Genomic DNA, 13778 nt, shown 5'->3' with positions numbered 1-13778 from the left:
CTCTCTCTCTCTCTCTCTCTCTCTCTCTCTCTCACTCTCTCCCTCTCCCTCTCCCTCCCTTTCACCCACTCTTCCTCTCCCCCTCTGTTTGTACAGTGTATGTTACTTTTTAATTGCTTGAGACCGAAAAAATGAAATTTCAATTATGGCTGTTGATACCCCTTGTAATTGTAGCTTTTAAAAAATTATTTCGTTGTTTATGCTAGCCCTATCGCAAACTGTTTTAATCTTTCCTGTTGGTGTTTTGTGGTTATTTTTGGTATTTTTATTATCTTGTGTTTCTCTCTGTAAGGTTGACGTTGATAAAGGTACTTTGAAGGTGACTGGCTTCCTGAGGGGACAAGACCTAAATGTGAACCAACTAGTCCACATTCCTGGAGTGGGTGACTTTCAGATGTCGCAGATTGACCAGCTAGATGACCCTTACCCTTTGGTTGTCAAGGGTAACAAGGACCGGCGACAGAAGAATGCAGTGGCTGGTGACACAGAGATGGCGGAGGTAATTTTGGTATAAGTCATTCATATAATATAATGGCCAAGTACATGGTCTGACCTCTTTGGTCATAAAAATCAGGATTTTTTAATTTTTTTTTTACTTTGCGTGTGTCTTATATTTATCCATGATACTGTGGTCTTATAAACACACATGGTTGGCCGATTCATGTGCAGTCTAACACCTTTTTTATCAAACTTCTATTACCCTTATCTCTCCTCCATCTTTTCTTTGCATGTTACTCTTAAGCAACGCCTTTCATCTTTGGCTTTTATACAACCCATTTCTTTGGCAAGTGTCATAAAACCCTCACTAAAACAAAACTATTTCTTTTCATCGCTGCTATGGCACTGACCTGATTGTTGCAGTCACGGTGCTGACCTGTGATAACCTTTAATTCATAAAAGTTTTCTTTCCCCAGCTGCAGTCACAAGGTGTGTGTCTGGCACGTGCCACACAGCCTGAGTCTCTTCAGTCAGAAGTTATACCAGACGACATGGATCAGGAGCAGACGTGGCCCACAGCTGAAGAACTGAATGAGGACAAACGTGAGTCCACTTTATGATTTCATCATCATCATCTTTATATTTATTATTCTGGGTAGATGTTGCAGACCTGCCACTCATCCCGATTTAGTTGGGATATCCCGATTTTTTTCCCCAAATCTCAAGCATCCCGATTTTTTCTTCCCAGTCTGCTGTTCTGCCGTATTTTTCTAAAAACTTGCTCTGCCTTCTCCTTTATCGCGGGAAGCACCCGTTTAACTTTTTGTCAGTAGGAACTCGAGCACTATTTCCCGAAATATCGATGCCGCATTTAGTAGTTGACTTGCCCCAAGTTGTGTGTGATCTTTGCCCGCACTCAGAATTCTCCGCTGATAGCCTGGTAACTGTTCCAATTTGGGACATACAAATAATCGATAATATTCGTAGTTCCGCTGTTACTTTCAAAATAAGCCTTGTCCGGGGTCTGGTAACTGTGCGTTCACACCAAACACTCGGACTAGCAACAGTCTTTCTAACCCTCACACAACTACATGTAACCGCGCTGACAAGACTAACATACGGCCGTTGTCGTTGCTTTAGTCTGAACGCATTATGAGGGATAAGAGATTTGTTGGTACAATTGGTTGGTCGGCCGCCGTCGTTATCCTAGGGTACTAGATCTAGAAGTAGAACGACTGTCGCTCATCCGTGTGTTTTGTGTGAACGCGCAGTTAGTCGGAACCGTTAGTAAAATTGTTTTAATCGCGCATTCGCGTCACGTGACATATCGCCGTGTGAGTTCTGCGTGTCGGGGGCCGTCCATTGATGGGGTCAACTTAAGTTCATGTATTTCGGGACTTCTTGGTGGGGTGGGGGGGGTATAGACACTTGGACTGGGGGTGCTTGAAGTGATGCTTCAGGATTTACAAAAAATAATAACTCGAACGCACGCACGCGCACACACACACACGCGCGCGCGCGCGTGTGCGCGCACGCAAACAAAGACACTCAAAGTGTATATAGGCCAAGTAATTTATGGACACCCCTGGGGTAATATTAAGTCAGCTTTGGCAGTCACCGTGGTGATTTGCTGTTGATCCCGATTTTTTTCTCCCTAATATCCTGATTTTGAGGTTTCATAGAGTGGCAGGTCTGATATTGCCATCTATTTGTTGTTGTTATCAATCCAGCAACAGCTGGGCCCTTGCCTTCTGTTTAATGCCATGTAAGTGCAGATTTGCTGTAATGTTCCATAGAGTGTGTTGTCAATGTTAGGTCTGGGAGGGAGAAGTGTGGCTTGCTCTGATGTCATATTGGGGGAGGGGGGGGCGGGCATCTATCTTTAAGAGTGGCAATTACGGCAATATCGGTATCAACAACTATTAAGTGATATTTCACAAAAGCAATGCCCAACAACCTCATTCAATATATTAAAGACTTGTAATTTATTAAAACTAACACTTAAGCGCCTATAGAAATAGGACATGGGGCCCCAAAAAATGTCCACTAGACGGAAGGCCTGTTTTTCTTTCGTGAAATGTCTGGAAGTCCAGGAATGTCATGTTAGTGAAGTGCATTAAGCACTTTATTCTAAATGTTGATAACTAGATATAATCTATAATTGCTTAAAAATATATGAGTGCTCAAAGCTGTAAGTGTTCCTCGTATGACAGACTATTTCGTGTTTGATATGTATTTTGCTTTTAGTGCCGTAAGTTACAGGCTTTTTGTTGAAGTGGCTTATGCTCATACCGCTCACTATAATCTTAAAAGTAAAAGTTACCTGTTATAGGTTTTACAAGTATTTACCAAACTCCAAATTGTGTGTTTGTTTCTGAAAAACTACTAACTCACCAAAAATATTTCTACAGTGGCACTCTCTGTCCTTTTTTTAAAATCCAACTCTTTTCTTATTTTCAACATATACTTGTTAATGTAACAGTCAAAATTTATTTGCAATCGAGACATAAAATGATGACTGTGCTATTTCATCACTGATTTTGCTCGTCCTGATGGCTCTTTTTCAAGTTGTTTTTTTTTTTTCCTTCCCACATGAGCAGCTGTGAAGCAGAAGAATTTGAAGGGGGTGTCAGACTATCAGAGTAACTGGATTTTGGATTTACCGGAAGATGAGGTAAATATAATATATATTAACATGATACAAGGCTGTGTGTGTCTTTAACCTCATAAACTTATAGTTTTAATCCATTTAGTTTAAAAACTAAAGAATGGGGGGGGGGGGTTGCCTATTTGATTCCAGCAGGTTGATATTGAAGAAATAAAGTGCCTCTCATAGATGAGCCAATGTTCACCGTCTATGTCGGCGCACTTACAATGATCGCAGCAAGCTTTTTCTAAATGTCTATAACTGCACACCTATAATTTGACACAAGGCTGGAACCATACTCTAGCCACCAAAATGCTTCCCTTTCCAATATATGGATCACACAGATCAATGCTCCCAGGGCTTCTCATTTTGTGAACCCATTTCTGTAGGTCTACACATAGCTTAAAGTTAAAACAGTGTGTTGTGCCAATGTTCTGTGGGATTGTCTTTTTGTAAAGATAAACTATTGGTCATATATTCTCTTTTCAGGCTTATGCTTGTGAGATTTGAGTTTTTGCATATATATCCAAATGTTCTTCCCATTACTTTATGAGTTCATGTCTTGCTTTTTTTTTTTCATATTTTTGTGCCATGAATGGTATAAAGGATGATTCTGATGATGAGGATGCTGATGAAGACATGGAGGATGAAGGCATGGAAGATGGAGAAGATTCTGACAATGAGGAAGATGAAGAGGAGGCTGACGATGCTGACACTGTAAGTTTGTCACTCATATGTATTTGAACACTTCATTATATTTATTTTGCGGCGTCACTTTCGCCCAATTCTGTTACTTTTAGTTCACGTGACTCAGCGGCCCGCCGGAGCTCCCCGGCTCAGGGTCACAGGGTTAATGAGCCCTGAAGCGACTTTGTCAAAAGTTCGCATTTTTGACTATGTTTAAAACAATATAACTTCTTCCCCATCCCACATAGCAAACCATTACGCGGATGTACTAAAAGTGCAATGTCTTGAGATTTATTCTGCGTTAGAATGGTTAATTTCTGTGCCTTAGTTTTTGTTCTAGACAAGTGTTTGTAGAGTACCCAATTTGTCCTATTTTAGTTACAAACTTATGAATAAATGATTGGTAATTTTAAAAAGGCACGACAGATCTCTCCAAAATCTGTGTTAAACTGACTACGAATATCATGTCTTTTACCATGAGAAATCTTAAATCTGCGCGAGTAGAAATAGTCAAGTTATAAGAGAAAAAAGATGCACATCTGCATTTTTTAACTAAAGACGATCAGCGTTAGCTCTTATTTTACTATTAAACAAGAGAAAGTTACTCTGCATTTGCTCATGAATCATGCTGTGTCTGTGGCAGCCTGCATACAACTAAAAAGATATAATATAGAATCTATGCGATTAAAAAACCCACAAAACCATGTAAATACATGGGTAGAGATAAACTTCTTGTATGGAATAAAAATAATGACAGCTAACACATTCATTCTTAGTTTTTGTGTCGGAAATATGCGCGGGCACAATTATGAATGTAAAGAAATCAGTCACATTGTCAGTTATTGCAAATTGTCATAGAAACGAAAAATAAAGCTGGAAAAGTCTGGTGCTAATTCAGTGTCCCTGGAAAGCTAGAAATTATTCTTATAACCCAATTACGAGAAGTCATCCCTATTATTCAGTCAACTTACAAAACCTAGACTTAGCGTTTTAAGAAAAGTAAGGAATTTCTGGAGTGTAACAGATGCTGTTCGTGTATTAGATATACATTGAAGACGTATTCTAGCACTAAAATCGATTTGTAATTTTCATAGAGAAACTTCATGGTGACTTTTATAAACTTTCGAGAAAATATGCGAACATTCACGATTATATTAGACATATAAAGTTGTATTTGGAGGTATTACTTCATAGCGAATTGTGTGCCCGATGGATAAAGTTGCAAAATTACAGTTTTCTATTATATGCGCAGATACCATCTTTTCTGAGTATCTGCACCAATGCTATGTCGTTCATGTTCCAAAAGTTCGACAGATTTTGACGAGGCATATTTTATATTTGATTTTTTTTGATTCACGCTAGTCCAAAAAAAGTTACAATTTAGCTTTGCCGACTCCAGCGCATCTAACGAAATAACCTGACAAGTTACAACGTCCATTCTTTTTTGAGTCTCAAGAGCAGAAATGCATGCTTTCGGTGCACTAAATGAGAATTACCATAAATACAAGGATACACCTTAAATTGTACGTTGAAAAGTACCAAAAATTAAGTCGGCCCAGACAGAGCGGCGACAGGGAGCTGACCCCCGTGACCCCGACGTGATAAGGGGCTCGGCAGGGAACCCCCCGCGGCAACTAAAATTCCACTGCCGGTGCACCATGATTTACTTACATTATTTCAAGGAAAATGCCTGGAGTTTTTCCAGGAATAGTTTTCTTTTTGTAAGCAGTCAAAAGCTTTCATGCTGAGCTTGTTGTATTGAAAGTTATTTTCTGTAATGAAAAAAGCTTCTGTTTTCTGGAGATTTTGTCAACTTCGGTTGAATGTTTGAATGTATTACTAATGTTAACACATCACACCCTAAGGGTCTGGACGGGAAGTCCATTATTAAATCCTAAGCAAGGGGAAGGAACCCACCTCCCGTGAATACAAGCCTTTAAAAAACACATTTTAATAATTAAACAAATTCCTAAAATCCTGGAAAAAATTTCCGTTATTGAGACTATTATAATGACACTGTCCAAGATGTACACCTAAGACGACCACTTTTCTCCTTGACAATGAGTAGTCTTCTTGGGCAATTTCAACTGTATAACAATGGTTATGAATATGAAAGAAAATACCATCAAATCTATTGGATTCAGAGACATCTGGGTAGGCAAAAACTGAGAGTAGCTGTTGACTTTGGAATGTTACAAAAATTAATGTTCTTGTATTTGATACAGTCAAAATTGTCTAAGTTGGCCACCCATTGTCGAAGAGAACAGTGTTTGTCTTAGACAATGGACATCTGCGACAAGCGTCATTATAAAAATACCCTCCAAGGTAAGAAATAGGAAGAGATCGTTTTTAAAGATGATTGTCTGGATCAGGTGGTCTTTAGAGGTTTGGCTGTGGTTGAACTGATTGTCATGAAATTAAAGCAGTTGGCCACCCTCTTTCTTAACTGAATAATAGTGAAACAGGGTTGTTGGTGGGTTGGTTTTTTACAACTTCCAGTGACATCAGCCTTCACAGTCAGATGTCTTGATATGCTTTTAGTACTTGCTCATGCTCTTTTTAAGAGCCCTTTATTTACTTTTATGCACATCTTGCTCTACATTCTACTTACCAGGGAACTGCCACAGAAACAGATGATGCTGAAAACTATGATGAACAGATGGACATGGATGAAGAGAAGAAAATGTGAGTGGTTCCATTCCTAATATTGTTTTGTGATGATAGCTTTTTCTGCCCAGTTCTTGGGATGTGGTTTTCCTGTCCTTATAAATGGGAATCTGTTCTGCAGTATTCTGTCTTTAAAATGTATATATATAAATAGCTGCTTTTTCTATTGATGATAGAGAAAACTACTTGTGAAATTTGGATGTATTGTTTATTTTAATAGCTTCTTCCGTGACACATAATGGAATGTTTGGGGATCACGAAAATCTTTCTGAACCCACAAGTGTTCCTTCAGTTACATCTGTTATGAGTTGTCTTAGTACCAAATGAGCCTTTGAATTTTCACCAAATTAAATTTGTTGGCCATGAAAATAGCTAAAATGGCTGTACCATTTATTAAGTGATTTATTTAAATGTTTTTCAATCTGATTTGCTCATAGTTTAACTATGCATAAAAAGAAATCTTGTCTTTTCGTTGTGTTTTTAATGGGCTGTTACTCTAAATAAGGCTTTGACTGTTAAAGAAAAAATTCAGTTCAAACCTTCAAAAGGAAAGTCATTTCAATTTTTGACCTAATACTGTTCTGTAGGTATGAAAAGATGAAAGAAGAACGCCTCAACGTTCACTTTCCGGATGAAGTTGACACGCCTCTGGACACGAAAGCACTGACACGTTTTGCCAGGTGAGACAACTGTGGCCTGATGCTGCTCAGTTTTTGGCTTTCACTTTACCTTTTTTTTTAAAAATATTTTTTTTTTACTTCTTTGACTTGTATAGGCATGTTCCTGTTTGAGGGAGCCCTCTAGCCTACATGTTTTAATGAACAAATGTAGCTTTCTAATGAAAATAATGACTATTATTTGTTTAAAAAAGGAACGTATCTTCCTTTTTTAAAATTGCGCATTACTTGTTCAGTTCTCAATAAAAACCAGGTTTTTTGTCAGTTTTTAACTCATTATTTTGGCTAAAGTGGATCTTTTTGTTGTAGTTATCATTTTCCCCTGTTTTGCTGATAAAACAAATAAACTGTCAGATTTTTAAATGATTCTTTTAAATTGACTATGAGAAACGCTTCGGTATTCACATTTTAAATGTAGGTGAGTCTTGAAAACATCAAGTTACATGATCTTTGCTGTGTCACTGGCCCTGTTCAGGTATCGTGGGATGGACAGTTTCCAGACCACTGTGTGGGACCCCAAAGAGTCTCTGGCCTATGACTATGGCCGCATCTACCGTGTGAACAAGCACCACTACAAACGCCTCAAGAAGGTCTCCATGAAAGAAAGGGAAGAAGAAGATGACAATCTTCTGGCTGAGGTATTTTAGGAGTTTTCATTCATTACTGTCTGTTTTCAGATGGTATTTTGTTTTGGTGTTGTCAGGACAGCCACCTTTAGTTTTTCTGTTGATTTTGAATGTCCTAGCAACAAGAAGTGTGATGGTTTGATTTAACTGATATTGTCATATATCTGATACCTACCATCTGTCTTGGGCGATAATTATCAAATACATGTATTATTGGGGGGTTTTATTATAAAGAAAACCTAAACTTCATGAAAAAAACAAATAATAGAAAAAATGTCAATTTTCTAATGTTGTTTTGTGTTGGTGCTGTGAGCGCTGATCAAAGCACCAAAGTGTTATTTTTATAACATGACCTACTTTAAGTCTACTTATATTTACTCACATGAAAGGAAAAGCGTAATGACTGGAAAGAACGGATTTTTTTAGTGCAATTAAAAAGTGGCACCTTTCGTTTGATTGCAGTGACCTCTTCTTATCAAGGTTGTAATATAATGTTTTGTTATCCACAGCCTGGAAACTACATCACAGTTTACATTAAAAATGTTCCCAGGACATTTTATGGTAAGTCTCATACATAATATATTATGTTTGTGTTATGTCGTTGAAATGCCATGGCTGTGAGGCAAAGGAGGTTCAGAATATATGTGCTGGATAGTTTTGAAGGTTCATCCTTAGCAGGCCTGCCAAGTGCTCCAATTTAACTCGAGCCCTCCCGATTTTTTTAATTAAAAAAAATATAATTTTTTGCCAGTTGAAGAGCCTGAATTGGATTTGCTGCTTACTATTTATGCACCCTACATGCTAAGGAAAATTCTACAGTTTGCAAGAAGTCACAGGTCACAATCTTTATTCCACGATTTTTCACTTATCATAAGAGACAAATCGGTAAAATTTATACCAGTGGAAAGATAAATGATGAGATGAATTATCATCCATTGACAAGACCTTTATAGAACGAGCCATAACGATGTAAACAGCTTGAAATAACTATGACTGAACAAGCCCTCCGATTCTATGTGTTGGCTGTCTCGCACAATGTGTGTAAGAGAGACTACACACATTTCTTTGTTATAAGGTAACAAAGCTCACCATTCTCATCAAACTATGTATTTAAGTGGACAGACAAATGGAGAAATAATTTTATCCATTGCCAAGACTGAAGTAGAACAAGCTTATAATGACAGACCTGCCACTCATCCCGATTTAGTCGGGATATCCCGATTTTCTTCCCCAAATCTCAGTCCTCCCGATTTTCCAGATTTCGATCGCGTGTGGTATCCCGATTTATTTTGTCCTAGTCTGCTGTTGTGCCGGATCTTTCTAAAAACTTACTCTGCCTTCTCCTTTATCGTGGGAAGCATCCGTCGAACTTTTTTGTCAGTAGGAACTCAGAGCACTATTTCCCGAAATATCGATGCTGCATTTAGTAGTTGACTCACCCCAAGTTGTGTGTGATCTTTTCCCGCTCTCAGAATTCTTCGATGATAGCCTGGTAACTGTTACAATTTGGGACTTTTAATAATCGATAATATTCGTAGTTCCGCTGTTACTTTCAAAACAAGCTTTGTCAGAGGTCTGGTAACTGCGCGTTCACATCTACACTCGGATGAGCGACAGTCTTTCTAACCCTTACGCAACTACATGTAACTGCGCTGACAAGACTAACATATGGCCGTTGTCATTGCTTTAGTCAGAACACATTATGAGGGATAAGAGATTTGTTGGTACATTTGGTCGGTCGGCCGCCGTCGTTATTCTAGAAGTAGAACGACTGTCGCTCATCCGAGTGTTTTGTGTGAACGTGCAGTTAGTCGAACCCGTTAGTAAAATTATTTCAATCACGCATTCGCGTCACGTGACATATCATCGTTGTGTGAGTTCTGCGTGTCGGGGACGGTCCATTGACGGGGTCAACTTAAGTTCATGTGTTTCGGGACTTATTGGGGGGGGGGGGGGTATAGACAATTGGACTAGGAGTGCTTGAAGCGATGTTTCAGGATTTACAAAAACATAATATAACTCGTATGCATGCGCACGCGCACACACACACACACGCAAACAAACAAAGACACACAGAGGGCATATAGGTCAAGGAATTTATGGACACCCCTGGAAAATTTTTAAGTCAGCTTTGGCAGTCACCTTGGTGATTTGCTGTTGATCCCGATTTTTTTCACCAAATACCGATTTTTTCTCCCTGAGATCTTGATTTTGAGGTTTCATAGAGTGGCAGGTCTGTAATGATGTAAACAAGTGTAAAGAACTGAGACAGGGGTTCTGAGTCGACGCGTCGAGTCTGACTGCCTCACACGATGTGTGTGCAAGAAAAACGACACACCTCGCTTTGTTTTTGTGTTTGTAAAACCCACCCTTCCCGTCAAATAGTAGATATGATCTCATTGCTAAAACGATAAGCTTTCAAGGTATGCCACTCTCTCTATTCAAAACTTAGTAGAAGCTGAAACATCAACGAAACAATACATGGGTTTGAGCCGCCATATGAGATGCATTTACACAGCACTTGGCGGCGGATTATCGGTCTTTAAGAGATATATGTCTACACAGCAGTGAAAGGGTTAAAATGAGATATTATTTTTAAATTCTATTTCCATCTGTCGTACACAATTTTTTTATCGTAAGTGATGTGGAAATAACAGGTTTGTTTGCAATATATTTGTACGAGTTATGGCGTGAAAATATTTTGATTTGCGTATATTTTGTTGTACACTTGCTTTCAGATTGTTTCCTTATTTTCCCTCAAACTTCGATTTTTAAATAGGATTCTGAGAAAATCTTCGATTTTTAGTCATCGAGTGGTTGGCAGGTGTGCCTTAGTTATATGTAGCAGTTAAAAGTTCTTAGATTAACCAAATTGACCCAAGCACACACCTAACCGTTAGTACTTTTACCCTTCTGTGCCTTAGGGTTCGTGGGGAGGGGGTGTTTCAAGTAGTCAATGCATCGCTGCATTCATTTTTAAAAATACAGTATAAGCAGTTTATTTAATGTTACAGGAGAGCTAAAAAACTGAATTTTGTTACCAATAAAACACTCTTTCCTTTAAAGATAATAGGGAAGTTGTTATCAAAGTTGTATTCCTAAAAATATGGACTTCGGATGTTTGCGAAGAGTTTGTGTTCTTGTTAACAATATTCAGTTTTTTGGCTCTCCAGAAAAATTGTAAAAAACTGCATATATACAGGGTTTTTTTTTTTATGACAGCATGTCAGAGCTCAGTTGTGCAGGCCCTCTGGAAATGCCTTCCTTAACTCACTTCAGACGGGTCACACAACAGTTGCGTGACCCCCGCCATGACGCTCGCGACGGGTCTCACAAGCCATGCGTGACCAACTTTGGAATTTTTTTTTCGCTCTACAAATCACGCACGGATCTCGAGACCCGCCTCGTACCCTTGTTTGGCCAAGCCTGAGCTACTTAGACTTCGTTTCGTATCTCTGGGGCCGGTAGTTTTTAAGTTATTGAAGGTGAAGGACAGTGACCCCTACTGGGGTTGAACAGACCGGAACTCGCGCTTTGTTTTTTTCTATACAGCTCATAGTAATCCGACAGTCGCGTCGTAGTAACGGTCGAAGAAGTCGCATGAACAAGAATCACATACTTTCGCCGTTTTCTATACTTCTGTGCGTTTTACTAGTTCTAGTGTCTCAGAATATGATGTGTCTAATAGTTAGGATCCTGGATATGTACCCGAACACGGCCTGAGTCGTAGTTCTAGGGCTAGATCTAGCACTAGTACCGGTGTTGTTTTCGCGCAACAAAATCACAACGTCGTGCCGTACATCTGTCTCATGTAATTCAGTGTATGGGTCTGAATCAATGCACAGACCAGCTTTTATATTTTCACCAAACACTTGCACATGTATACAAATCAAACCAGAACACTTTGAACTTTTATTTTTGTTGTTGCAGTGAATTTCATTCTACTTGTCACGTCTCTGGAAATTTTTCGAAAATCAAATTCATGCCAATTTTTAAAAAATCATACAAATTAAAGTATTAGACTTAGACAACTTTAGTTTTTTGTATTAGATTAAGCTTGAATGTTACTTTACTGTGTCAAAAAATGATTACAATAGGGTAATTCTGAGAGTTGTGGTGATTTATTGAAATACCCCCCAAAACGCCAGTCTTCAACGCTTGTGACTGGTGAAAGGGCCCAGTCGCAAGTGAGTTAAAGGGCTAAGCATAATACTTACTGCCTTTTTTGAAAAGTCTGCACATTTGTTTCTTAAATGTAGAAAATAGATTTTAAACAAAGAGCCAGTAATTACAGCTCTGAAAATGCATCTTTCTTTTTCTCAGGTGATCTTGATCAAATGACCCCAGTGACCTTTTACGGCCTGTTTGCCAATGAGCAGAAGATGACTCTTCTGAACGTGCAAATTGCTCGGGCGCCAGGTTTCTCAGCCCCTGTCAAGTCAAAAGAGCCGATGGTGTTTCAGGTTGGCTTCCGTAGGTTCTCGGCGAGTCCCATCTTCTCTGAGCACAGTTATCAGAACAAGTTCAAGGTTGGTTCTTAGGCGCTCATTAATGGTGCACACACTCCTTGTTAGTGTTCTACAGCTCGTTTTTTTTTTTTTTTTTTTTTTTTTTTCTATAGACAGAAATTTCTTGTAATTGCTGCAGCATATTTTGTATGTGTGAGTGATAAAAGACCCTCCACACACTGCTAAGAGGTGCATGATTTGTTTCCTTTAATTGTTTTACCCTTACTGTGGCAGTCATGACTGGTGGAATATTCTCCTTCCCGCACTCAGTTATAATATAGAACGTAGCAAGTTCATTGTAAAACTCATAGGGTGTACTGTCGAAAGATGGTCTCCCATTGTCAAGTATAAAAGTGATTGTCTTAGACAGGTGGACGCCATACACATTGTCATTATAGATTGTATAAAATACACTGGGGGGGGGGGGGGCATCTGTACAAGTGATTGTCCTATAATGTGATAATAAGAGCAGGTTTAGCTTTATAATATCTACTATCCTCTTCTCAGTTGCAGTCATTGTGTCTGAATTTTTTGTTTTATTCTTTGTTGTTGCAAGTCGATCTTTTGATCTAGAACCAAAGAGATGTCTCCTCTGCAAACTCTAGAAATCTAATCTTCTTACTGCAAGTCAAGATACCACAGAGATCTAGATTCCAAATTCATCTAATGACTGATCCAGAATATAAATCTACAACACATTTATCTCATCTTAATAATTGAAGATCTACATAGTATCGTGAGACAATACTCCCTGTTTTCTTTTACCTGTATCTGTTTCATTCATTTTTTATTTGCTCAACAACACCATGTGCCCGACCTTAGAAATCACATAAGTTTCACAAGCAAGAAAGTTAGCTAATGTAAAGCTATGAAAAAGAAAAAGACTGTAAATTTTACTAAGCAATGGTAATATGTTTATAATATAAGCAGCTTTTGTCAGTAAAACTGAGAGTTGCTGTGCCTTGTGTTTTCACCAGATGGAGCGTTTCCTGCCGAAAAACGGTTTTATCGTGGCTTCGATGTATGCTCCCATCATGTTTGCTCCTGCCCCAGTTCTTGTCTTCAGGGAAAATGCCCTTGGTAAGTGTCTTCTTATATTCATGAGAAGCTGAATGTTTTTATTAGAATGTCCCATTCTAAGGGATTATGGGTTTTTTTGTGTGTGTGGAGATGCTTTCCAACCTTCCTGATCACTTTGCTTCCTGCTGCTGATTCATCGAGCTGCCCGCGTGCTCTGTACAATATTAAATTGAACCATTAGAGAAAAAAGGGTGCACTTTGAATTGCTCCTTGGTCAAACGACCTTGCACTTAAGATTTTTTTGCTTTTCCAGTTTGAGGGGAAATAACTAGGAACAGACCAGGAGGCCCAATGTCTTTTTTTTCTTCCTCCCCTCATAAACCTGCCTGAGCTCAGGGAGTGACTGATTGTAAGATACCATTGATAGTTTTGTGTACATAGAAAAAGGAATCATCCCTTTTCTAATTTTCAACCACATTCTGCTTTTTAGTGTTCTCTTAAGGAGGGG

At 38.8% G+C, this 13778-nt stretch overlaps 1 protein-coding gene across 1 annotated transcript in view; it reads left to right on the top strand.

Annotated features, from left to right (window-relative positions):
- Positions 1-13778, top strand: part of LOC101860381 (pre-rRNA-processing protein TSR1 homolog) — a gene marked incomplete in the record, with an annotated part of 29156 nt that overhangs the window by 9874 nt on the left and 5504 nt on the right. Inside the window, 10 exon segments of the mRNA XM_013090391.2 lie at positions 293-499; positions 915-1041; positions 3039-3112; positions 3692-3802; positions 6387-6457; positions 7027-7119; positions 7592-7754; positions 8252-8303; positions 12066-12271; positions 13228-13330. Coding sequence (XP_012945845.1) covers positions 293-499; positions 915-1041; positions 3039-3112; positions 3692-3802; positions 6387-6457; positions 7027-7119; positions 7592-7754; positions 8252-8303; positions 12066-12271; positions 13228-13330 — 1207 coding nt within the window.

The sequence above is a fragment of the Aplysia californica genome, unplaced genomic scaffold (genome assembly GCF_000002075.1).
Source record: "Aplysia californica isolate F4 #8 unplaced genomic scaffold, AplCal3.0 scaffold01251, whole genome shotgun sequence".
Classification (NCBI taxonomy): domain Eukaryota; kingdom Metazoa; phylum Mollusca; class Gastropoda; order Aplysiida; family Aplysiidae; genus Aplysia; species Aplysia californica.
The sequence above is the reverse complement of the archived record's forward strand: the minus strand, read 5'-3'. Positions and strand labels throughout refer to the sequence as shown.